Genomic DNA, 23,319 nt, shown 5'->3' with positions numbered 1-23,319 from the left:
TCCACGTCAGATGAACAGAAACAATTGCCTATGCCTCCGAGCTACTTAGAGTACACACTGATTTATGTACAAGTAAACCACAGTTTATTAGTTTACCCAAAAACAGTTTATGTTTTCAATTGTTACTCACTTTACAAAAAGGGGGGGATATTCAGAAAAGGCAGAGAAAAGGCCACTATCAACCTCAAGTCTTAGCCATACACAATTTCAGAAAAACAGTTTATGCATATATACAGTGAAAAAACATGTGTTAGACATTATACAACAAGGAAACTATTATACCAACATGTATCGAACATTATGACAAAAAACAGGGGGTACTTTTACCATGAGAAAATATCACCATACATACATTTATGAAGCATGGACCACAAAACCTTATACATTTGAAAAATGATTTAGCCAACCATTATAAATGGAAAGGAAAAAGAATGTTTTCAACCAATTCAACTACCATGACCTGAACAAGAAACAATCAATTAAATATCAGGAATATTGCCCATTTCCGCATCAATAACATTGGCCAACTGGCCAGTGAACGTGAAAAAAGGGGGGGGTTGCCGACGCGTTTCGAATCCTGATAAAAGACTTGCAGGATTCTCGTCAGGGCAGTATGAATCTAGTCCATGGGAACTGTTTGAAAGGAAGAAAAAAACAGTTTGTTTACTAAAAAGTGGGTCCTCAAGCCACTGCTCTCAGAACAATGCGAGTGACGGAATACTGCGTACCTTGTGTAATTCCTGCCCACAGTTACTCCTGTGTTCTATGGGAATGTCGTCTATGTTGTAGGGTTTACGCTGCAACAGAGTAAAAAGTAAGTCAAGTCCAGCGGGGTAGAGGGGGACCTTACGTGCGCGTCGTGATTGTACTGAAATTGATTACCTGCGTTCTACGTGGGTCTTTGCCAACCTGTGCGGTGTTCTAAAGCACTTAGAATTCTGCTTTATTTAATTTCTGAAAGTAAGTACAGAAGGCGGAATTTAGTCAATTGCTCAGTCGGTGACACACTTGTGCAACACTAGTGGTCATCTCAACAAGTGATCGACTTACTTGGACACCGGACCGCGGTGACCGCAGGGGGGGGTTCTGACTCCTAACCCAGATGTTGCCAGCCTGTGCGGTATCTTTAGACGTTTAAAATTCAGCTCATTAGATTTCCTAGAACAAGTAAACACAGCGCGTTTTAGTTGGCTCCTAATGCGGTGACACTCTGGTGCACCGCTGGGGAATAATTACCTCAAAAGCTACACTTACTTAGACACCGGTCCACGGTGGCCGCAAAAAGGGGATTCTGACTCTGGGGCCGAGTTTTTCACACAGTAGGACGTTTAGTTGATCTGTGGGAGTAAGCAAGCAAGGGCAGATTAGCGCGTTGATGCGCTGTCATGTATGCTTTCAATCTGCACTAATAGCAGTTCCAAGTCCCGGGGGGGTCCAGTCTTACCTCGAAAATTTCATGAACCTCTGCAAAAACTGCTTGCTCCAAACAGGCAAACACAGGGATGTGAATGTCCCTGGCAGTCACAAGTTTGGATCATGTGATTCATGAACGGCCAATCAGAATTGAACAACAGATTAAAATGCCTTCTGGGACATGTAGTTTAAAAAACAAGGCAAGTGCTTTTAAGAAAAATTATGATGCATTCTGGGGCATGGAGTTTTTGGAAAAACAGGGAGGATGTTTAAGCCCTGTTTATTTCACTCAAACTGTTCAGACCCTTGTTGACGCTATCGAACTTGAGGATTAAATATGCCTCCTTACGCAACAGCATTGCGTCCACATCTTGAAAGTGTTTAGGGTCGATCCATGCCAATGTGGTCCATTTAAAGTCATTCTCAGAATGGCCATTGCCGATGAAATGTTCCACCATAGGGGCGGTCAAGACTTTTTTCTTAAGACGGGATCGGTGCTGGGTGATCCGGACATTAATAGGCTGGTTAGTTTTGCCTATATATACTCTGTTGCAAGGGCAAACCACCGCATAGACGACATTGCGAGTTTTGCAATTCGTGAAGCATTCATGCTTCCATCTGATGCCATTATTCGTGAATGTGTCGCCTTCCAGCGTACTGGAGCACGACACACAGTTGCCACATTTGTGGTGCCCGCATATTGGTTTCAGCTTCCACTGTGCGACAAGGTCACTCTTGGGTGCTGGGATGTGACTGTCCGCTTTGATCAATTGTTGCCCTATGCTTCTGTTCTTACGCATAGCGAAGATGGGTTTAGAGAGGGGGTGCTCCAAAGTCTCGAGTAGATGCCAATTCTTCCGAATTATATTCTTAAATTGGTTCGTGTGTTGGCCAAATGTTGTAACGCAAACCAATTGTTCCAAATCTTTCTTTTCTTTCTTTTTGAATAGTGTCTCTCTTGGAGTGAATTTGGCCCTGTTTCTCGAGTGTTTCAACAGTTTCTTCGGGTATCCTCTCTCTGCCATCTCACTGCAGAATCTTGCGGCGTGGCAGTCAAAATCGCATAAATTAGTGCAATTACGCCTGATCCTCAATATTTGCCCATAGGGCAGATTGTTTTTTAATGATTGGGGATGTGAACTAGTGTAATGCAAAATTACACTTCTTATGCAAGGAGGTCGTTAACTTAGCTTCGCTGGAGCCTACAGTGACGTCAAGGAAAGTCATTTCTTTTGGACTGTGGTTCAGCGTGAATTGGATGTCTGGGTGCCTAGAGTTCAGCCATACATGGAACTGCTCGAGTTCCGCCTGGCTCCCCTGCCACAGGAGCCAGACGTCATCGATATATCTTAGCCACTGAATGATATGCCCTGAGAAGGGGTTGCCATTCAAGACAAATCTCTCCTCGTACTGTGCCATATAGAGCACGGCCAGCTCCGGCGCATAGGGACAACCCATGGCTGTTGGCCTCTCCCTTTGTTCTAAGTAGAGTTCAATGACCTCTAAGGCTTCATCCTGTGGTATTTGGGTATAGAGTGAGGCGACATCCAATGTCACCATCAAATCTGTCTGATCATTGAATGCGCGCCCCTCGATCTTTTTGATGAAGGCTGTTGTATCACTGAGATGCGAACGGACTTGTGCTATACATGGTTTTAGAAAGAAATCGATATATTTCGATATGGGTTCGAGCACAGAGTCGCAACCCGAGACAATGGGTCTGCCAGGGGGTGCCTTTTCGTTCTTATGAATCTTCGGCAAAAAGTAGAGAATAGGAGTTCTCGGCATTTTTTTATTCAAAAATTCGTGCTCTTTGGACCCTAAAAAACCTTCGTCCAAACCTTCCTTTGTAATTCTGGATATTTTATCCTGAATTGCATGGATGGGATCTTCTTTTGACGGTCTGTACCAATCCCTGTTGTTCACATGTACTAGACCTTCAGCAAGGTACATAGGGCGCGGCCAAAGAACCACTGCCCCGCCCTTATCCGCTTGTTTTATTACTATTGACGTGTCAGATTTCAAATCACCAATAGCTTTTTGTACACCTTTGCTAATGTTTTTATTGACAAAACTATTTTGCTTCTCAAGTTTGGTCAGGGAAGACAGTACAGCTTGCTCAAAAGCAATGATCTGTTTGGGGATGTTTGAGGTTGGAGTAAACCGTGACTTCACTCTGAGTCCAGTAGTTTCCTGTGGTGACGTCATTTCGGCTCCTGCGAAATAAGCTTTCAACCTTACCTTGCGGCAGAAGTCAAGTGCTTCTAATTTTAGTTTCGTGAAATCAGTTCTTGTAGCGGGAACAAACTTGAGGCCCAGGTTAAGTTTGTTCCCGCTACAAGAATCTGACACGTCAATAGTAATAAAACAAGCGGATAAGGGCGGGGCAGTGGTTCTTTGGCCGCGCCCTATGTACCTTGCTGAAGGTCTAGTACATATATGGCACGTATCAATCTTGCCGTCTCACCTATTTCTGATGTGTTTATTTATCAATCGCAGACAGTAGAATCACGCCTAAAACTAGTTAGGCAACATGTAGGCATAGAACAAGACGTTTTTATCAGTTAGCCCTGGATAAGAATTGCATCTTAGACTGGTACACTCAAAGAAGCTATTGTTAATACTGAGTGCCCCAAGGCAGGGGTTTGTTGTCCAGATTTAATACTTGAACCACGTTCAAAAAACTGCTACGAACAATGGAAATTGGAAACTGGCTATGTTTTTTTTCCGTGACAGTCTATGAAGAAAAACCCCCAAGAAAGAACAAAGGGTGTATTGAATTTTTTCACCCACATAGTTATGACCATAAACTAATGTATTCCACTGTAATTGCAGCTACCGCACTTACTCGCTGTTAAGCCACACTTGGTTGATTTTATACTGCATGCACTGGACGTAGGGGCAGCTCCTCCATTATGACGGAGGAGCGTCACCCCACTGCTGGAACCAGCAGACGCATGTGAAGGAAAATGATAACAAAGCAGTTATTTAAACTGCTTTATCATTTTACTTTACTCCAGAGCTGAGCTGCAACTGAGTCTTGAGGGTGGGGCCAGCAGGAGGAGTGGTGGGCTCAGGGCACTGCCAGTGCGCATGTCGGTTTGGACGGCCGTCCACGACTGGCCAAACCAGCATGCACACTTGGAAATCTCTAGGCTGTTGCTTGGAGATATCAACAGGGCTCAGGCTCCCAATCCCTGCTGGAGCGTGGAACCATCCCACTCCATCCAATCCCTACGTTTCTCTCAAGATGGGTAATACCAGCATGAGAGTAGCATCTACAATGGCGCAGAAGAAGGTGCACCGAAACGCCGCGTCGACACTTTTCGTTCCTATGACAACCTTTTGAATTGTAAATATGATGTTGTAATGTCTGTATAACATATTTGCTATAACAAGCAACTTTTAAAGGATGATGTAAGTTTAAAAAAAAAAAAATTATGATAAATTGTGTATTGACTTTGTACATGTTGCCATCTAATTTTAATCTTTTTGAAATAAATGAATGAACAATGTTTTTATAAAATATAACTGTTTCATGTTGTTTGTGGTACCTTCAAGCCCCATATGCACATAGTTGTAAATTTGGTAACCGGTGCAACATTGCAACCCCTCTCGCCGTTACAAACGCCCTGTTGTGGGTGTATGAACACCATTTATGTTGTATTGAATCCAGGAGAAGGAACCCTGTTTTTTACAACATTTTCAGGGTTCAGCTCATGATTAACTTCTTGGAGCCATGCAAGACTTTTTGGTCAGCTCTGGATAGACTCTCTTTGTTAATGTATTGTCTCATCAGCCATTAGTTATGCAGGGTCCATGTTGTGTGTAGGGCTTTGAATGTGCACATGAGGAGCATAGAGAGCTCATTTGTGGATGGGGCACCAGTGGTGTTCTTTGAGGTACTGTGTGATGTGGTGCATAGTGGGATGTTGAGGGTGGGCCTTGCTACTAAGTTCTATGTGGTATGGAGTTGCCTGGTCAGTTGAGTTTTGTTTCTGGCTTGCTGATGACGAGGACTTTGGTGATGGTTCTTTGGGTGCTGGTGGGCGGCTATTTGAACATCTTTAGCATCTTTAATGTGTGGAAGCAGGAGGGTTTACTTGGCCGGCCATGTTGAGTTGGTTCTTGATGACTATGTTGATCCATCCTGCAACTCTGGCCATGCAGGCAGAGAAACTGATGCAAGTGCCCAATGCTTTGTTGAAGATGGATAGTATGAGCTGACTCTCGTTGACATAGGGTAAGACATAGAATCCATGTGCGCGGATGATGCTATCAACAGAGGTCATGTAGCCGTTGAAAAAGGTGGGGCCAAGCGATGATCCTGAAGGATCTCAGCAGATGAGGTTGAGATGAGGTTGAGGGGGTTGGAGCAGAAAGGGATTAGGTTGACTAACTAGGTACGGCCTGTCAGGAAGGAGTTTAGCCAGCAAAGTGCAGGCCTTTGGGATGCCAGCTTCAACTCTTGTATGAGGATGTGGTGGAAGACGGTGTCAAATGCCACAGAGAGTTCCAGAAGAAGAGGGCGGCGGCGTCTCCTCTGTTCATGATCATTTGGATGTTATCTTTTGTGGCAGTTTCCGTGCCATGGTTAGGCCTGAATCTAGATTGTGTGGTGTCAAAGAGATCATTTTCTTTAAGATGGGTGACTAGGCATTTGTTGATGACCTTTTCTAGGACTTTAGCTGCGTAAGGCAGAAGGGAGGGATGTCGGTAGTTGTCTAGCATACAAATATTTTGTTTACGTTTTGAGAAATTGATGTCATAATATTGATGTTGTGTGTTTGGAAAAATAGGAAACAGAAGGCCTTTTTTATATTCTTCTCTTGTCATTTTTGGCAAGCATTGATTTACGAAAACATCTATGGTCTACATATTTCTATTTTCACCGCGATCACGTAGGGCCACGTAAAGTGACTCAACAAGCTGTAAAGCTGACAATTACATATCTCGGTCTTGTGCCTCTTTACGATAACAGTTGTCAAGTGCATGGATTACATTTTTATATCTGTGGCGCATTGTTTGTGTCAATGTATTGTTTGTTTTCTTCGTCTAGCTACATTGCCTTGTTACGTAAACATAGAGAGGTAAACAGTGATTTTAGTTTTCAAGTCCTCTTACAAATTGAAAGCAATGCAAAAACAATTCTAAGGTGCAGTTGATAAATCAGTTGCTAAATTAAAACACACATGGAATTGCGAAAAAGTAGTAATTTAGCAAATGCATGGATTGCCATTTTAACTTATCTCAAAACTCCAATTCACCTTCAAGCTATAGAACTACTGAAAATGTATAAAAAATGCCATGCTCAGCTATGGTGGCCGTAAGGAGTGTGCATGGGGATAACGCACACTGCAAACTATTGTAGAGGTCTGGTAGCAGTGTCTGGAAATTGGCTGGCCCTTTTAAAGTTAAAAAATGAATGGAAAAAAAAATACTTTTTTTTAAAAAGCACGTAATAGCCTACACTCATTGGCACTAAAAAGGGACTGCTACGGTTTGAAGACTTTGTATTTTGGCAGAATAATTGTCGCTTACTCAAAATTAACCACTGGGTAATGTACGCTGTGGTGGGTTGAAGCAAAATGTAAATGACGCTACAACAGACTAGTGGATACACAGGGCTTATACAGCAAAATCAAAATGCCTTGTCTGACACCAGACCAAAAAACTAGACCACCCTTTGAAACGAAGGTGGCATCTTGTTCCACCTTTGCCACAAAGGCATCATCCACCTTTTGGAAAATGATCAAGATCCTTGCTCATGTAGATGCAACATAGATTCCCACGGTGCACACATGGAAGACATCTTGAGGCAGCAGCACAGTGTTTCCAAACCTGCACCACAGATGTTAACACAGCCCACATTTGGCAGAGCCACATCTGTTTATTAGTTTGCCCAATTTAGACAGATCTACCTTTCTTTTCTAGAGGATGAGGCTCTTATGCTCTCTTGGGCTTGGTAAGTATGTAAGTGGCTGCAGTTATATCTCCATACTATCAACAAACATAGCACTGGTATTATTTACTCTGAACTCAGCCAGTTCAAGAAGCCAAAAAAGAAAAATATACCCACATTCTGAGGCTCGTTCTATTTCACTTAACACCAAAACGTTGACAGCATTCAGCATCTAAATGAATATCCTTACATTTGTCATCAGTGCAACACTTCAGATTCCAAACCTTGCATATGTATGCGTAGTGCAATCCATAGTACATTGTTGCATGGATAGATTGGGCCTGATACATGAAATTTCCACTTGCAGAAAGTGCTCCCAAATTGTGCACTGACTTTTTCGAACAGAAAGGAATTTTGCAAAACTACCTGTGCGCTAATCTGTTGCTTCACAAAATTCCAAATCGTGGTGAGTCGAAACCCGATCTTAATCATCATCAATATTTATGAAGTAGGTTGCAAATTGTGACTCACTGCAATTGGTTGCCATCACATGGATGGTGCCCTGCTGAGGTCAACAGACTACCATGTCCGTGATCACATTTTGACCCCTTGGATGCGGGGCTGTTTCCCCCGCTGTGCTGGTGGGCGGGGGAGCGCGCACAGTGCCCCGGTGCTCATGACGAGGTCAGCTCGTCATGAGCCACGTTGCTCGTGTGCTCATGACGAGCTGAGCTCGTCATGACCACACCCGTTTTCATAGAACGCTCGCACAGCAGGGGAATTAGCCCAGCGTGCGAGCGTTCCAACGGTCATGACGAGCTCAGCTCGTCATGAGCACACGAGCACGGTGGCTCATGACGAGCCGACCTCGTCATGAGCATAGGAGGGGTTAATTATAGTCAACTTTGTTTTTTTAAAAGCAGTCAGTTTGCCTTAAAGGACATGGCGGTGCATTTAAAACAAAACAGTTTTTTTTTTTTTTTTAGAGTGAGCAGTAGTCCCATGGCTCGCTGTAAGTAAGTATGTAACTTTATTTGTATTGATTAATTAAAATCTTACAGAAGAGAAAAACAATGATTAAAATTTATAAGACAAAATAAAACAGAGGTGGGGAAAAATCAAGCATTTGCGCCGTTTAGTAGGTATAGGTTCTGAACAAGTAAAAAAGTCGTTTTAAAGTCCATGAATATGTAAATGCTGTCTGGAGTTTATCAAGCATGTGACTTGTCTGGAGGTCTCCTAGGGCCCTAGCTTAAACTGTAGGTGTGCGGGGTGAAAAGTTTTATCAAACTGTTTTGTGAAGTTGAAAAAAAAGTCACAAAGTCAAGCAATCATCTTTGTCGGAGAGTTCCCAGGTGCCGGAGTTGCCCATGATTTTGATATTAGTTTCTGTTACCTTGCTATCAAACTAGCCGAGGTATCCCGAACATTTTCATGAGGTCCGGGGGTGGGGCGGGGGGGGGGCCGCAGGGGTGTTTTTAAAGTGCAAACGTCTGAGATAGAAGCTTGAAAGTGTGTAAATGCTGCCTGGAGGATGCTAAGGCCAGGACTTGTCGGATGCCTCCCGAGGACCTGATTTAGAGAGCAAATGTCCTAAGTAAAAGGTTTTAACAAACTGTTTCATAGTAGATCAATTAGTGCGTGCGTACAGGTTTACGGTCTTATCTAGCTGTCTAATGGAATCATGAAAGTACACAGCGTGGTAGATACATGCGCCCATCTTTTTCAAGAGGTTCCAGTGGACCAGGATAGCCCAGGTTTTGATGTAAATGACTATTTCCCGGATAGGAGCCTAGTCCAGTTTATCATAGCTTTGTCTGAAGGCTTTTTCAGAAGGTTCTAGGTACCAGGATAGCCTAAGGTTTTAGTGTCACGGCTGGCAGTCTGGCCCAGTCTGTCGAGATTTTGTCAGGGGAGTCCCAGAACAACCCCTGGCTGGTGACCCTTTTCACTGCACCTCGATGCACTCGTTTACTTGTTTGCTTAATTTTTGTTCTCATTTATTTAAAAATGTCATGAAGCACCAGTTCATTACAGGGTTGTTGGGCTCTAGACAGGATATGACCGCCTGCCTGTATGTGCAGACCCCTTTACTTTTTAATGAGGGCTTGAGGAGACGCCACCTCTGCACTGCTATCATGGGGCAGAGGCAAGTTAGGTGCAGGAGGCTCTCTTCGTTTGAGCCGCATACACAACAACCTCTGTCGCTGGGGTATAGCAGTGCAGGCAGGGCCAGTTCTAGTGTTTTGGGGGTCCAGGGCAGAAACGCAGTGTGAGAGGCCCCTCTAATTTGCATACAGGCTTACACATTCAGAGCTGTTTGCATCTCAATAGATTACCCTGGTCCTGAAGCTTTTTTTGTACAATCAATCACTACATTTATAAAGCGCGCTACATACCCGTGAGGGTCTCAGGGCGCTGGGGGGAATGGGGGTCCGCTAATGGTCGAAGAGCCAGGTCTTGAGGAGTCTCCTGAAGGCCAGCAGGTCCTGAGTCTGTCGTAGGCTGGTGGGGAGAGAGTTCCAGGCCTTGGCGGCGAGGTAGGAGAAGGATCTGCCGCCGCCGGTGGTTTTCCAGATACGAGGAACTGTGGCAAGGGCGAAGTTGGCTGAGCGGAGGTTTCGGGTGGGGGTGTGGAAGCTGAGACGGTTGTTGAGGTATGTGGGTCCGGTGTTGTGTAGGGCTTTGTGTGCGTGGATGAGGAGTTTGAAGGTGATCCTCTTGTTGACGGGGAGCCAGTGCAGGCCTCTCAGGTGGGGTGTGATGTGGCTGCGTCGGGGGACGTCAAGGATCAGTCGTGCCGAGGCGTTCTGGATTCGTTGAAGTCGTCTCAGGAGCTTGGTTGTTGTTCCTGAGTAGAGGGTGTTCCCGTAGTCGAGTCTGCTGGTGATGAGTGCCTGGGTGACGGTTTTTCTCGTGTCGGGAGGGATCCATTTGAAGATCCTACGGAGCATGCGGAGGGTGTTGAAGCAGGATGCGGAGACGGCGTTGACTTGCCTGGTCATGGAGAGGGTGGAGTTGAGGATGACCCCCAGGTTGCGTGCGTGGTCTGTGGGTTCCGGGGCTGTGCCTAGCAATGTGGGCCACCAAGAGTCGTCCCAGGCTGATGGGGTGGGTTCGAGAATGAGGACCTCCGTCTTGTCTGAGTTCAGCTTCACTCTGCTGTCCTTCATCCAGTAAGCTACGGCCTTCATTCTTCTGTGGAGGCTGGCTTTGGCGGTGTGGGGGTCTTCGGTGAGGGATATGATCAGCTGGGTGTCGTCGGCGATGATGTTGAGGTTATGTTGTCGAGCGACGTGGGCGAGCGGTGCCATGTAGATATTGAACAGCGTCGGGCTGAGGGAGGATCCCTGTGGGACGCCGCAGATGATCTCGGTGGATTTCGAGCGGAAGGGTGGGAGGCGGACGCTCTGGGTTCTGCCGGAGAGGAAGGATGTGGCCCAGGCCAGGGCCTCTCTTGGATTCCGGCGTCATGGAGGCATGCTGATAGGGTTCGGTGGCAGACTGTGTTGAAGGCTGCTGATAGGTCCAGGAGGATGAGGGCGGCTGTTTCTCCTTTGTCCATCAGGATCCTGATGTCGTCAGTGGCGGCGATGAGGGCGGTCTCAGAGCTGTGGTTGCTGCGAAAGCCGGATTGGGAGGGGTTCAGGATGTTGTTGTCTTCGAGGTAGCGGGTTAGCTGTTTGTTGACAATTTTCTCTGCCACTTTTGCCGGGAACGGGAGCAGGGAGATGGGCCGGAAGTTCTTGAGGTCCTTGGGTTCCGCTTTGGGCTTCTTCAGAAAGGCGTTGATCTCGGCGTGCTTCCAGCTTTTCGGGAAAGTTGCTGCCTCGAAGGAACTGTTGATTGTTTTTCGGAGGTGGGGCGCGATGGTTGTGCTGGCTTTGTTGACGACGTGGTGAGGGCAGGGGTCAGATGGGGATCCGGAGTGGATGGAGTTCATGACCTTGATGGTGTCTTAGTCGCTGACGTTGGACCAGGTGGTCAGGTGGCTGGTGCAGGTGGTGGTCGCAGGGGTGGTGGACTCGGTGGTGGGTGCGGGGGTGTCGGAGTTGAAGCTGTCGTGGATGTCGGTGTCTTTGCGGTGACAAAAGGCGGCCAGGGAGTCGCACAGGTCTTGCGATGGTGGGATGTCGTTGGTGTTGGAGCTGGGGTTGGAGAGTTCTTTCACGATGCTGAAGAGCTCTTTGGTATTGTGTGCGTTGATGTCTAAGCGGTCCTTGAAGGCGGTCCTCTTGGTGGTCCTGATGAGTTTGTGGTGTCTGCGGGTGACGTTCTTGTGGGCTGTGTGGCTGTCTGGTGTTCTGTCGTGGAGCCATTTTTTCTCCAGCTTCCGACAGGTGTGCCTGGAGATCCAGAGGTCTTCGGTGAACCAAGCGGCTTTCTTGTTGGTGTGGTTGGTGGTGGAGGTCTTGAGGGGGGCGAGGATGTCGGCGCAGTCGTTGATCCACTGTTTGAGGTTGGTTGCGGCGGTGTCTGGGTCGGTGGGGTCGACGGGTGGTCTCAGGGCGAGGGTGGTAGTCAGTTGGTCATTGGTGATCTTGCCCCAGCAGCGGCGTGGCAGCTGTTGGGTGCGATGGTGTGTGGTGGGTTTCCTGAAGGTGAAGTGGACGCATCTGTGGTTGGTCCAGTGTGGCTCGGTGGTGTGGTTGACGGAGACGTGGGGGCTGGTGGAGAAGATTGGGTCCAGCGTGTGTCCGGCGGCGTGGGTGGGTGCCGTCACAAGTTGTTTGAGTCAAAGGTTGGAGAGGTTGTCGATCAGGGCGGTGGAGTTGGCGTCGTCGTTGTTCTCGAGGTGGAAGTTCAGGTCCCCGAGGAGGATGTAGTCCGTGGAGGCGAGGGCGTGGGTGCTGATGAGGTCGCGGATGGTGTCGCTGAACTGTGGTCGTGGTCCGGGTGGTCTGTAGACGAGTGTTCCTCTGAGGGTGGTGTTGGGGTCTGTGTGGATCTGGATGTGCATGTGCTCGGCGGTGATGAGGGTGTCATCGGTGTTGGTCGAGACTCTGAGGGTGTCCTTGTGGATGATGGCGATTCCCCCTCCCACGCCGTTGGTGCGGTCTCTGCGGGAGATCTTGTAGCCATGTGGGATGGCTATGGCGATGTCTGGTGCTGAGGTGGCGTTCAGCCAGGTCTCCGCCAAGAAGGCGACGTCGGTGTCGGTGTAGTCTAGGAGGTCCCAGAGTTCGATGACGTGTTTGCGAGCGGATCGAGTGTTGAGAAGGATGCTGCGGAGGTGGTTGGGTTCTCTGGTTGGTGGTTTGGTGGGCTGGATGCTGGTGAATCTGCAGTTCCGGCAGGCGAAAGGCCCTTGGGTGTGCTTCGGGGTGGCTTTGTAGCCGGGGTGGTCTCGTTCGGTGTTGAGTGCGTGGAGGGTGTTGGAGTCGTAGAGCAGTCTGGTGTTGCAGGGGGCGCGGGGTCCAGGGGTTCTGGCGCTGGGCGCGATCCAGGCGCGGATGGCCGCAGACGGGCTTGCCTTTGGTGGCGCGCCCGCTGTGTGGTCGCCGCGTGGCCTTCATAAGAGGCGAAGTGGGAGGGAGGGGCAGCTGGGAGGCGGGAGCGGGGTGGCCAATGGGCAGGGGCACGGGGTACAGAAGGGAAAAAGGGGGCGGGCCGCGGGGGAGCAGCGGCGGGAAGCTGGGAGTGGGGGGGCACAGAGGGCAGGGGCACACGAGGAGTGCCTAAGAACCACAAGACAATGATACAAAACAGGAAAAGGAATACAGAAAAGTACCTGGGGCCCACCAGTGGCGAACCCTCGTTGGCACTCGAGTCCCTGAGGAGACGAGCGGCGTGGGGAGTGACCTGGAGTCGGGTCACGCTCACCAGCGCCACGCGGCCTCCATAAGAGGCCAAGTGGGAGGGAGGGGCAGCTGGGAGGCGGGAGCGGGGTGACCAATGGGCGAGGGCACGGGGTACAGAAGGGAAAAAGGGGGCGGGCCGCGGGGGAGCAGCGGCGGAAAGCGGGGAGCGGGGGGGCACAGAGGGCAGGGGCACATGAGGAGTGCCTAAGAACCACAAGACAATGATACAAAACAGGAAAAGGAATGCAGAAAAGAACCTGGGGCACACCAGTGGCGAACCCTCGTCGGCACTCGAGTCCCTGAGGAGACGAGCAGCGTGGGGAGTGACCTGGGGACAGACCCCTCCTGGGTTTCAGCCCCTCCCTCTCAGCCACCTACAAGCCCCTCTCAGCAGCTCATAATGGGCTGAATGCGTGAGAGTTGCTTTTCAACAGGAAGGTTTAGCACTGCTGCAGGACAATGGGCGTCCTATGGTGCCTCTGAATGGGCAGCAGGACACAAGTCCTGATTGCAGGACAACCCAGCAAAGGTATCGCCTTGCAACTGTGCCAATAGGAGGGCCCCCCTTCGCTAGGTCTAGCCTCACTATACTATGGTTGTGAGGCCCAGGGGAGATGGCATACACGTTCATGTATTTCGCCATGCTTGAGCAGATATGCATCATGACATGGCAGCCATTTTTTTCTCTTTTTTGTGTTTAATTTACAGTTTCAAGATGTCAAACACCAATCTTGGAGCATTAAACTAATAACAAATATGCACAAAAGCACATTTAATAAAAGGAGGTAAAAGGAGAGAGCCAGTAGTAAACAGGAGTTTTTATGCCCTGAAAAAAAGAACTTTACTTTAAAAATGCAATTTGAAAGTTGAGAGATCAACAGAAAAGAGGTTGAGCAGTGCTGGAGTCAGATGTCAATGCCGGGAAGCAACAGGGAGCTTTTAGGGTGCCATTGAAGTAACAGAGGAGTATGGTGGGATTAAAAATTAAATAGTGAAAGCAGGTGGGGAGGGGTGGGGAACTTATCAGTGTGTGTCACTGTGATAGTCCAAACCAAAATCAGTCCCATGTAGACTGAGCTTTGCTTGAATAAAAATATTACAGAGGACATGGAAGGAAGGTACATTGGTTTTGAAGTACACATAGCATTACTTTAGCTTAGGAGTGAAGGAGCACTGTATCAAATGATACAACATCATGTACATAGTTGGTTTGGCAGATAGGTTCTCTTCATAATTTAGCCCATGAGGAAGGTGAAGATGGATGGTCCATTGTCAATATAGCAGATTAATCATGTATGAAAGAAATTAATTTTCAGCTCCTCTGTGAAGTGGAAGAAACAGAGAAGATGCAAAAACAACAGTTGATGGACAGAATGCAGAACAATGTCATACATTCACCCCAGTACAGAGATCTGGGCCTAAATCCATCGTTTTTTTGCTCACCATGCCATTCCAGTTTGAACCCAGCCATATGCAAATCAGTCTTGACCCTGTGCCCCATGGGAACAGTCCAGCCCGAACTGCCAAGCCAGGTCCACCCTGGACTGGAAACAAGCATCCAAGGACCGGTTTCCGGCTTTCAGCCCTCATCAGCCTGGATAGCTTGATTCCAGTGGCATGGAGAGCACGGGACTCACGTCTGAGCATACCCGTCCCACTCGGGGTGACAAATGCAAAAACAACAGGTGATGGACAGAATGCAGAACAATGTCATACATTCCCCCAGTACAGAGATCTGGGCCTAAATCCATCGTTTTTTTGCTCACCATGCCATTCCAGTTTGAACCAAGCCATATGCAAATCAGTCTTGACCCTGTGGCCCATGGGAACAGTCCAGCCCGAACTGCCAAGCCAGGTCCTCCCTGGACTGGAAACAAGCATCCAAGGACCGGTTTCGGGCTTTGAGCCCTCATCAGCCTGGATAGCTTGATTCCAGTGGCATGGAGAGCACGGGACTCCCGTCTGAGCATACCCGTCCCACTCGGGGTGACAAATACAAAAACAACAGGTGATGGACAGAATGCAGAACAATGTCATACATTCACCTCAGTACAGAGATCTGGGCCTAAATCCATCGTTTTTTTGCTCACCATGCCATTCCAGTTTGAACCCAGCCATATGCAAATCAGTCTTGACCCTGTGCCCCATGGGAACTGTCCAGCCCGAACTGCCAAGCCAGGTCCTCCCTGGACTGGAAACAAGCATCCAAGGACCGGTTTCGGGCGTTCAGCCCTCATCAGCCTGGATTGCTTGATTCCAGTGGCATTGAGAGCACGGGACTCACGTCTGAGCATGCCCGTCCCACTCGGGTGACAAATGCAAGTCAAGCAAGCCCGGCTGAAGACGGCTGTAATGCCAGAAACCGGTCCTGGGAAGCTTGATTCCGGTCCAGGGAAGACATGGCTTGGCAGTTCGGGCTGGACTGTTCCCATGAGGCACAGGGGCAGACTGATTTGCATATGGCCATGTCTGAACTGGGGTGGCGGAGTGAGCTAAAGAACGGTGATGGATTAAACCCAGATCAGTTGACTGGGGGTGAGTGTTTGTATTGTCAACGCTCCGTCCATCGCCACCTTTGGTTTTTCTTAGAAACAGAGAAGAGCATGATATGTGGGTTGATGTTGTTCTATATCATATGTGTAGCTTTACAATTCTTGTCCTCTAATCATTTCCTTTAAGCACCTCTTGATATCCAACCTAACAATGAATTGGCTTTATGTATTAGGTTGGCCGCTAAGATGGTGATTCTTCCAGTCAGGTATTCTAGTGTAGTGGCTGTTACTATCTTGTAGCTAACATAAAAAGCCTTGGAGAAGATATAAGACTATGAAGGAGGCTAGCGATGCTGATGGCATTGTTATCCTTTAAGCAGAAGTGGACCAAAGTTGGTTTGGTGAAGTTAAAGGTAATATTTTATTGTGAATTGGAGGGATAAATTGTACTACTGACATTTCTTGATGTGTTGTTTGTGAAAAAAATCCGCCCCATGATTATGAATCCAATTAATTTTGTGTTTGACGCTGGATTATAACAGAGAACCACTCCTGGATGTATATATATATATTTTTTTTAAACTTTATTTTGCAAGTTTCGATAATACAAAGCAAAGCACAGAATTCAATGGTAGTGTAAAGCAGGTATATCTCGACAGTGGCAGTTCAATATGTTGTCCGCTACAAAAAATGACAGTACAGTCTCGGCACAATACAGCAATCCCATTTCAGGAAAGAAATGAAAAGTACCTGGCAGTAAACATAATCAGCATATAAACAGAGGCCCCAGTAAATTCTTCCAAAGGGCCATTAACTTTCAGTTGCGCTCCTGGATCTATATTTATTTAGAGCTGTAGGCATAGAAGGTATCTCTGGACTTTGTAGGATTCATTTTCAGGCTTAACCTTAACATCTAGCCTTGTATAAGGGAGAGGCAGTCTTTGAGCTGGTTTGCGTCACTGCTTGCGTGGGCTGATGTCACATATTATATCATTCATGACATGGTCAGTGACATGGTCAGTGACATCTCAAATGACATCACTGATGACATCGTCCATGTGACAATCTGATACACCTCATCATACACTAGTATAACCTTTCATCACTCACTGTAAAATACAGAGTACCATATTTGAAACCAATGTTGAATGCTTTCCATTACATGTTTTTGCCCACAGACCAATAGGTCAGGTGCCCCTTCAACAGAGCTAAAGATAAATGTAAACTAACCCTGTGTCAATCTAGGAAACAGACAAAGGACTGTTTAACGCATAGATATATAATATAATGGAATAACCATTTGCTCTGATAGTCTCTGCATAAAACTTGGCCCATAGTGTCCAAGTATCTCTTTCCTTAGTACTTTAGCACACGAAGGCACATAGATATATCTCTATATCCACTCGAAACAATAGAAATTGTATCTTCTGGAACATTAATCTCTCAATCTAACATCAGCAACCAGGCTCTTTATTTCACAACACAGTATTTTGGGTTTTTCTTTCGGTCACCCTGTGGCTGTTTCTTTCCCTGCCTTACCCGAACAAACCAGGCATTTCTCTCACATGTGAGACTTGACCATCCTCAAGAAACAAACAGTATCTTGCGCAACTAATCTTACAACTGGATTTCATTCCGGTTTGCAAGTTTGACTGAGAAGACTGAATCTGTTGCTTGGGCAGTTATCCTGTCAATGAAAAACCCCACCTAGGGACATCTCAAGGGTAGATTCACCTTTCTATCAGCGAGGACAAAAACTCGCCTCTTCTCATTGATACCTGGCCTAATTCGACATTTCAACCACACAAAGACACAGAATACAAAGGCAGCATAATAATGTTTCTGGATAAAATTATGTTTTATATAACGTCCCATTATTTTGATGAGATAGTTAGAAAAGATATATTTAAAAACATAATACCTGCTCTGTCTTGTTTTACTTTCCCCATGCTGAAACTAGAATATATTGAAGAATTGTAGTATGCTGTGATACCATCAACTTGGACTGTACGTACACACATATGCTGCTAGGCTGTATGTCAGATTAGTTTCCAAGTCGCTACCTTTCATTTAAGGTGTAGGCTAGCTAATCATTAAAATGGGATAAAACACAAAGATGTCTGATTGTTAAAACACAGGGCAAAGAACCTAGCAGAGGTCCGAAAGAAAGTTCATGAAAAGGGTAACAGCAGAATCTAATGGATCATGAACAGTCAGCCTCTGTGTTTCTGAATCTGTTCCAGCCAGAGAGACTAAAATGAGAAGATGAGAAAGGTGTGCTTGAAAGTGGAAAATATAACTTTTATTCTGTGGGTTACATTGGATCAGCGCTCAAATAGAAACAGTACAAACCTGTCAACTTGAAGAACAATCTCACCGTGTGAGTAGGGGACGGGACCTTGAAGGGTTGAAGGGGCGGGGGTCTTCTGCAGAGAAGAACCTACGAGGTACTTTTGAACCCCACCCCACTCCCAAACCCTCTCCCCCCCCAAACAAATATCTAGCTGAGGCTGGTGCCAATGTCTGGGGTTGTATAAACACCCCTTGATAGACGTCGGCAGTTCAAAGCCTCATAAAACGAGCCACTATTCACAGTGGTTTACAGCTCGTTTTCCCTGCCACCATGTGTTAATCGGCTCCTTTGTGTGATGGGAGCAAATATTGTGTGCCACACGGTGGCACCGTGTGAGTTGGCAGGCATGCAATACTAATTTGAGAAGTTCTAACAAAATTTGCCTAAACGTGCAAGGACATCCCAGTGGCACAATTTCCGCTGGTATTTTTTTCTAGCACCTCGATCAAACTCTGGAAGGATTCAGAGAAGGAAGCCATATGGATATATTTATTCCCAGCTGTAATACAATTCTTGCTTCATTATTCTCAGCCATAGGAAAAAAATGAACAGACCCTATCAGCAGAGCGTTCTGGCAGTACAGAGCAGATGCTGCAAACCATTGCAAACTACATTGGACATATAATTGATTTTCTATTAAAAGCAGCTAACTTAGGGGTGTTCAAAAGGCCTGAATCCATGCCAGATTTTCTGGACATACTCTTGATCAATTTACATTAAATCAATGAAAACAGATGTCGCAATAAAGCAAAAACCAAAATCAAGCACAATTGATTGATGGCTCTTCCTATTTAACCTGAAAGGCTGCCAAGTTTGAGAATACTTTAGGATGCCATGGAAATAGTTTAAAAGACTGCACAAATTTGAATAGCATAACATCATTAGATAGTCAACCCTCATAGTTGCAATGCGCCATTCTTCCTGCCTTTGGGGTCTCCGTTGGACGCTCTTGAGCTAATGTATGTTTAATAACTATCCACATGGTCTCTAATGCTTAATATGTATGGAAATACTAGTAGGTGGGTTTCAGGGTTTTTGTGTTCTTGTACACTGTTTATACCATGATCATCTCCACATTGTTTCTGTCGGCTAATGGTCTCTGATGTCCCAGAGGCAGCAATGTACAATGTTGTCATCACTTCTGGGATATGATTCTGCTGTAAACTTTCCTACTCATAACCTTATTGAGACTCAGGCTACTTTCTGCATGTTTTACTCACCCAGCTCCTTCAAGAAAAGGAAGATATTTATTAGACCTTTCAGTGTATTTTTGTAATCAAGTTCCACTGTATCCTACTCACTGGATTAGGCCTCCTCTGGACGTGATGAAGAAATTGCTTTTTAGCAGAACTGAAAGTGATTCACTAGATGCATCCAATAATATTTTGCTAACATTTAAAGAAGAGCCCATCCTTCAAAAGTACAGTCAGAATTTATATTATCGTAACATTGTGTTAGAATCTAGATTGTGTGGTAAAACAAAACTTTATTGCTGAAATCATTCCTCAATTCACACCTTATACAGGATGTTGTAGGGTCGGGGGTGGTGAGTGAAGCCTGGACTTAAAATTTTGAAATGCAGCATTGAAATTGATTCTGTGCAGACATTCTGGCCGTTACCAGAAATCACAACTGCCAGGAATGTCTGCACATAATTTGCAATCGGGCGCTTTGTAATTTTGCTGAATCTTGAAGTATATAATTGCCAGTTTTGGAACATCGCAATGTAAATAAAAAAATGCCAGAAACATCATGAAAAGAGGATGCTTTAGAATTTAAATGAAAACGCTGTGAAACCTTCTTACTGGAGGAGAACGATCCTTAAAAAAAGATTGAGCTAAAAATCTCCCCACAAAAAATGTACTTTTAATGGGAAATTTCACATGCAGGCTAAGTTAGGGAAGATGCCAAGCTTCTCAAAGTTGCAAAGTTTTGCACTTTGCAACAGTGCCATTTAAATTCTCACATGGAAGCAGTAAGCAAGATGCGGAAGCAAATGACAACTGCATCACATGTGTGACTTTGAATAGACACCCCCAGGAGTATTGCATCTGCATCCCGGGGGCGACAAATGTCCGGGCAAAGCGATCTAATCCTCACTTGACTTCGACTGCACTTCACAACAGGTAAAGATGGTGGATTACCTGGTACTGTTGATGTTGATGAGACTGTCGACACTTCTCTTCACAATTTTGGGAGATCCCAAATTTAGAATCTCGATACTGAAAAGAAAAGTGGCCCGTATACATGTTAATAAGATATACGTTTCACTGCTACCAGCATTTGTCACTCTAGAACTGTCAGTGTGTAAAATGAGTGGATTTATCTTATAGAACAAAGATCAATTTTCCAATAGAAATTGTACAATTATCTCCAATCAGGGTGACATTCGAATATGCAACACTATATATCAAGAGAGTTTTTTTGCTGGCCTCTTCCCCTGACAATGAAGACTTTCTTGATTCAGGTTAAATGTTTCAATTATATTTTCATGTTTACATTTGGCCAATGATTGACCTTTGTGGACCGAAAAAAAGTGGACAATAAGTGTAGACAGAGAACACAATGCAGTCACCCTTTTGTCCATCACCAATCGTCAGATCAATACTAAGAAGAGGGGTGTGGGGCTACTATTAAGGAAAGACATTAGTGAGCATGTGTCATGGGGTCTTGGGCAAACAGCTTGTGTGCCAGAGTGGTGATATAGGTATTATGTCATAATTTTTAACTCTTCTCGCACCATTGGAACCTTGATGAGCTGGTGGAGCACCAAGTGGCTTCCTAAAATTGATTGGTGATACTATTGATGGTTTTCAAATCAGGGTGGTGTGACACTAGTAATGGTCTCACTTGCGTGAAATTGGATTATGTTTGTTCACCCAATTTAGTCCAGTCACTGCTGAGTCCCTTAAAAGCTTTTAGGATTAAGATACTGAATGCTGCACAATGATCCAGGATCTGATACGACCTGCTACCTCATGATCTTGAGTAGAACAGGCCAGCGGAGGAAGGCAGAAAAAGCTATCTTTCCCATCTCTGTGCCCAGCCTACGCTAAAAGTTCAGTTCACAGCTGAATTTCCAATCATCCAAAACCTTAATATTGAGGTCCTACTTCCACCTCTTGATGCTACCAATATACCACTGTCCGTTTTCGATCATTGGTTGCCTTTCTTAGTTTCACCTTTCACTTCTCTCGCTTTTTACCAAACAATTATTCTTTTTTTTTATGAGTATTAATTACGGACCACACCCCAGAAGAAAAATAGACATATGCATGCTTATCAATTGATTACGTACCTGACATTTACCACAAACACAGAGTAATTCCAGTTTTGAAATGTTCCATTCAGCTAAAAAATGAAAGAAATTAGAGTCAAGAGTAAGCCTTACAGTTAGTGTGTTGAAACGCAGAGACACAAGCACACACACAAAGAGCGTGGAGGGACGCACAGCTTCTTTATTCTTCCCCTGGTTGCAGGACTCGTACTACATTAAGGCCGCTGTAGTCATCTAACTTACCATGCCACAAGAGGGTACAAGGGGACACCGCAGTGCAACAAACAGCTTTAAATGTCCACGCTGTTGGGGAGTACAAAATGGCAAATCATTGCACTAGAGCTTATTTCCACAGGCAACAAATTGTGGCATTGAAGGTCCCACATATCTCTGCACACGGATGTTACTAGTCCCTCACTTTCACAGACACACTGGGACTGTTGTTGACATACATGCTATGCTGAGGCTGAAATGGCTGATTCCTGCCTAGGTGGTGTAAAAAAAAGTCTACACGATACAACTGCTGGGATGGAAACTTCAAGTGGATATTGGTTACATTGCTAGTAAAGGTGAAGTTGCAAGGACTTAAGACAAGGAACAACAACCTGTATCCGACTAGTACAGACATGACCACCTTCACTGAAAGCCTTGCTGGTGTAGAACCTACTCATTGAATCTGCATTGGCAGGCATTCATGAACATGCACAAGCCGATACAAAATTCCTGTTTTTACATATGTCAGTAATACACAGGAGTGTGATGAGAACATACTCACAACTCATACTTACCCACTCTGACACCTTGTTCTGTACCTCTGCGTCTGAATCCAGATTAAGTTTGAAAACAGTTAAAGAAATGCGGTAGAAGATCCCACCTGTTAAGCAAAGGCATCATTTACACATCGAATGCTTTGATATTATACATAGAATACTGTGTTATACATATACAGTATAGGGGATCACTAGGTGAACTATGCCGATTGCGCTCGGAATACCTGCAAGCACACAAACCCAAAGCGGATCCATTGATATAAATTTGATCAATTCATAGGTCTATGTGTACATATTTTTTATGGCAGCCTTTTAGGAAATTGTTGGTTTATGGCCATAAGCGACTAATGTGTGAAGTTGCGCCAATCAGGAAACTCTGAATAAAAAATTATTCCTGTTTGTTTAATAGTAATTCAATTTCCTTATGACTGTGGCTGATTGATTAAAATCACCACATCTTCATGCAGCAAAAGACAATGCTGAAGGCTTTACGTGTTGGCACTCCAAGTGAAGAGACTGAGGAACTTCAAAAAAGGATCCTTTGCATCTCCGTCACCCATGCTGAACTAGGAGACATTTTTGCCGGACGTCTTAAATTTAGAAGCTTTCTTAGATCTCTTTAATATACCCCCCCCCCCCCCCCGGTGCCAAAGGGATGTATGTAGGTCACACAATGCAACCTGCTTTGAGCTTGCTTGTTCCAGGTGTTTAACAAAAATCTACAAGTTGTATAGTTTTCAAGATAATTCGCCAAATTAAAGGAAGATGCATTAGAATGGATCCCTCTACTCCCCCTCCTACAAATGTAGACACAAAACAGTGTTAGTAAAGGCTAGCGCATTGTAGGAATCTAGTAGAATATATATGATGTCTTGCTATTCTAGGGCATCTCTACATAAAAGCTATGGGTACCTCAATCAATGGCAAATCCTTTGACTTCTCTTGATGGAAAAACAGATTAGATGAAGAATTATGATGAGTGAAATGGTTTGTTCGCTTGGATTAGTGGAACAACCTGGTCTGGCCAGTTGAATTAATCCAACAGCCTAATGCCATAAATGTAGGCATTCCAAAGCAAAAGTAATATGAATAAATACCATGCCGCCAGTCCAAATGGAAAAGAATGTGAACAGACAACTTTTGGCAACTTACTATCATAGGAAACAATTCTAAGTCTTGACCAGAGGTGATAATTATGCTTTATCAAAAATACCTTCCCCACAGATGGTGAGATTAGAACTGTAACATGTGACCAACAGAGCCAATCACAATCCTTAAATGTCCTCAAAATGCAGAAGCTTGTCCCTATCA

At 45.5% G+C, this 23,319-nt stretch overlaps 1 protein-coding gene across 5 annotated transcripts in view; it reads right to left on the bottom strand.

Moving 5' to 3' along the window:
* The window catches only part of ADGRG6 (adhesion G protein-coupled receptor G6), a 634,122-nt gene that overhangs the window by 173,568 nt on the left and 437,235 nt on the right, over positions 1-23,319 (bottom strand). For all 5 annotated transcript variants that reach the window (XM_078648991.1, XM_078648988.1, XM_078648990.1 and 2 more), the window contains 3 exons: positions 22,027-22,112; positions 21,260-21,312; positions 20,106-20,183 (listed from right to left, as the gene is read on the bottom strand). In XM_078648991.1, the coding sequence (XP_078505117.1) occupies positions 20,106-20,183; positions 21,260-21,312; positions 22,027-22,112 (217 nt within the window). The remainder of the gene's footprint in view (positions 1-20,105; positions 20,184-21,259; positions 21,313-22,026; positions 22,113-23,319) is intronic.

The sequence above is a fragment of the Lissotriton helveticus genome, chromosome 6 (assembly GCF_964261635.1).
Source record: "Lissotriton helveticus chromosome 6, aLisHel1.1, whole genome shotgun sequence".
NCBI classification, from domain to species: Eukaryota; Metazoa; Chordata; class Amphibia; order Caudata; family Salamandridae; genus Lissotriton; species Lissotriton helveticus.
This window is presented reverse-complemented; position numbering and strand designations above follow the sequence as displayed.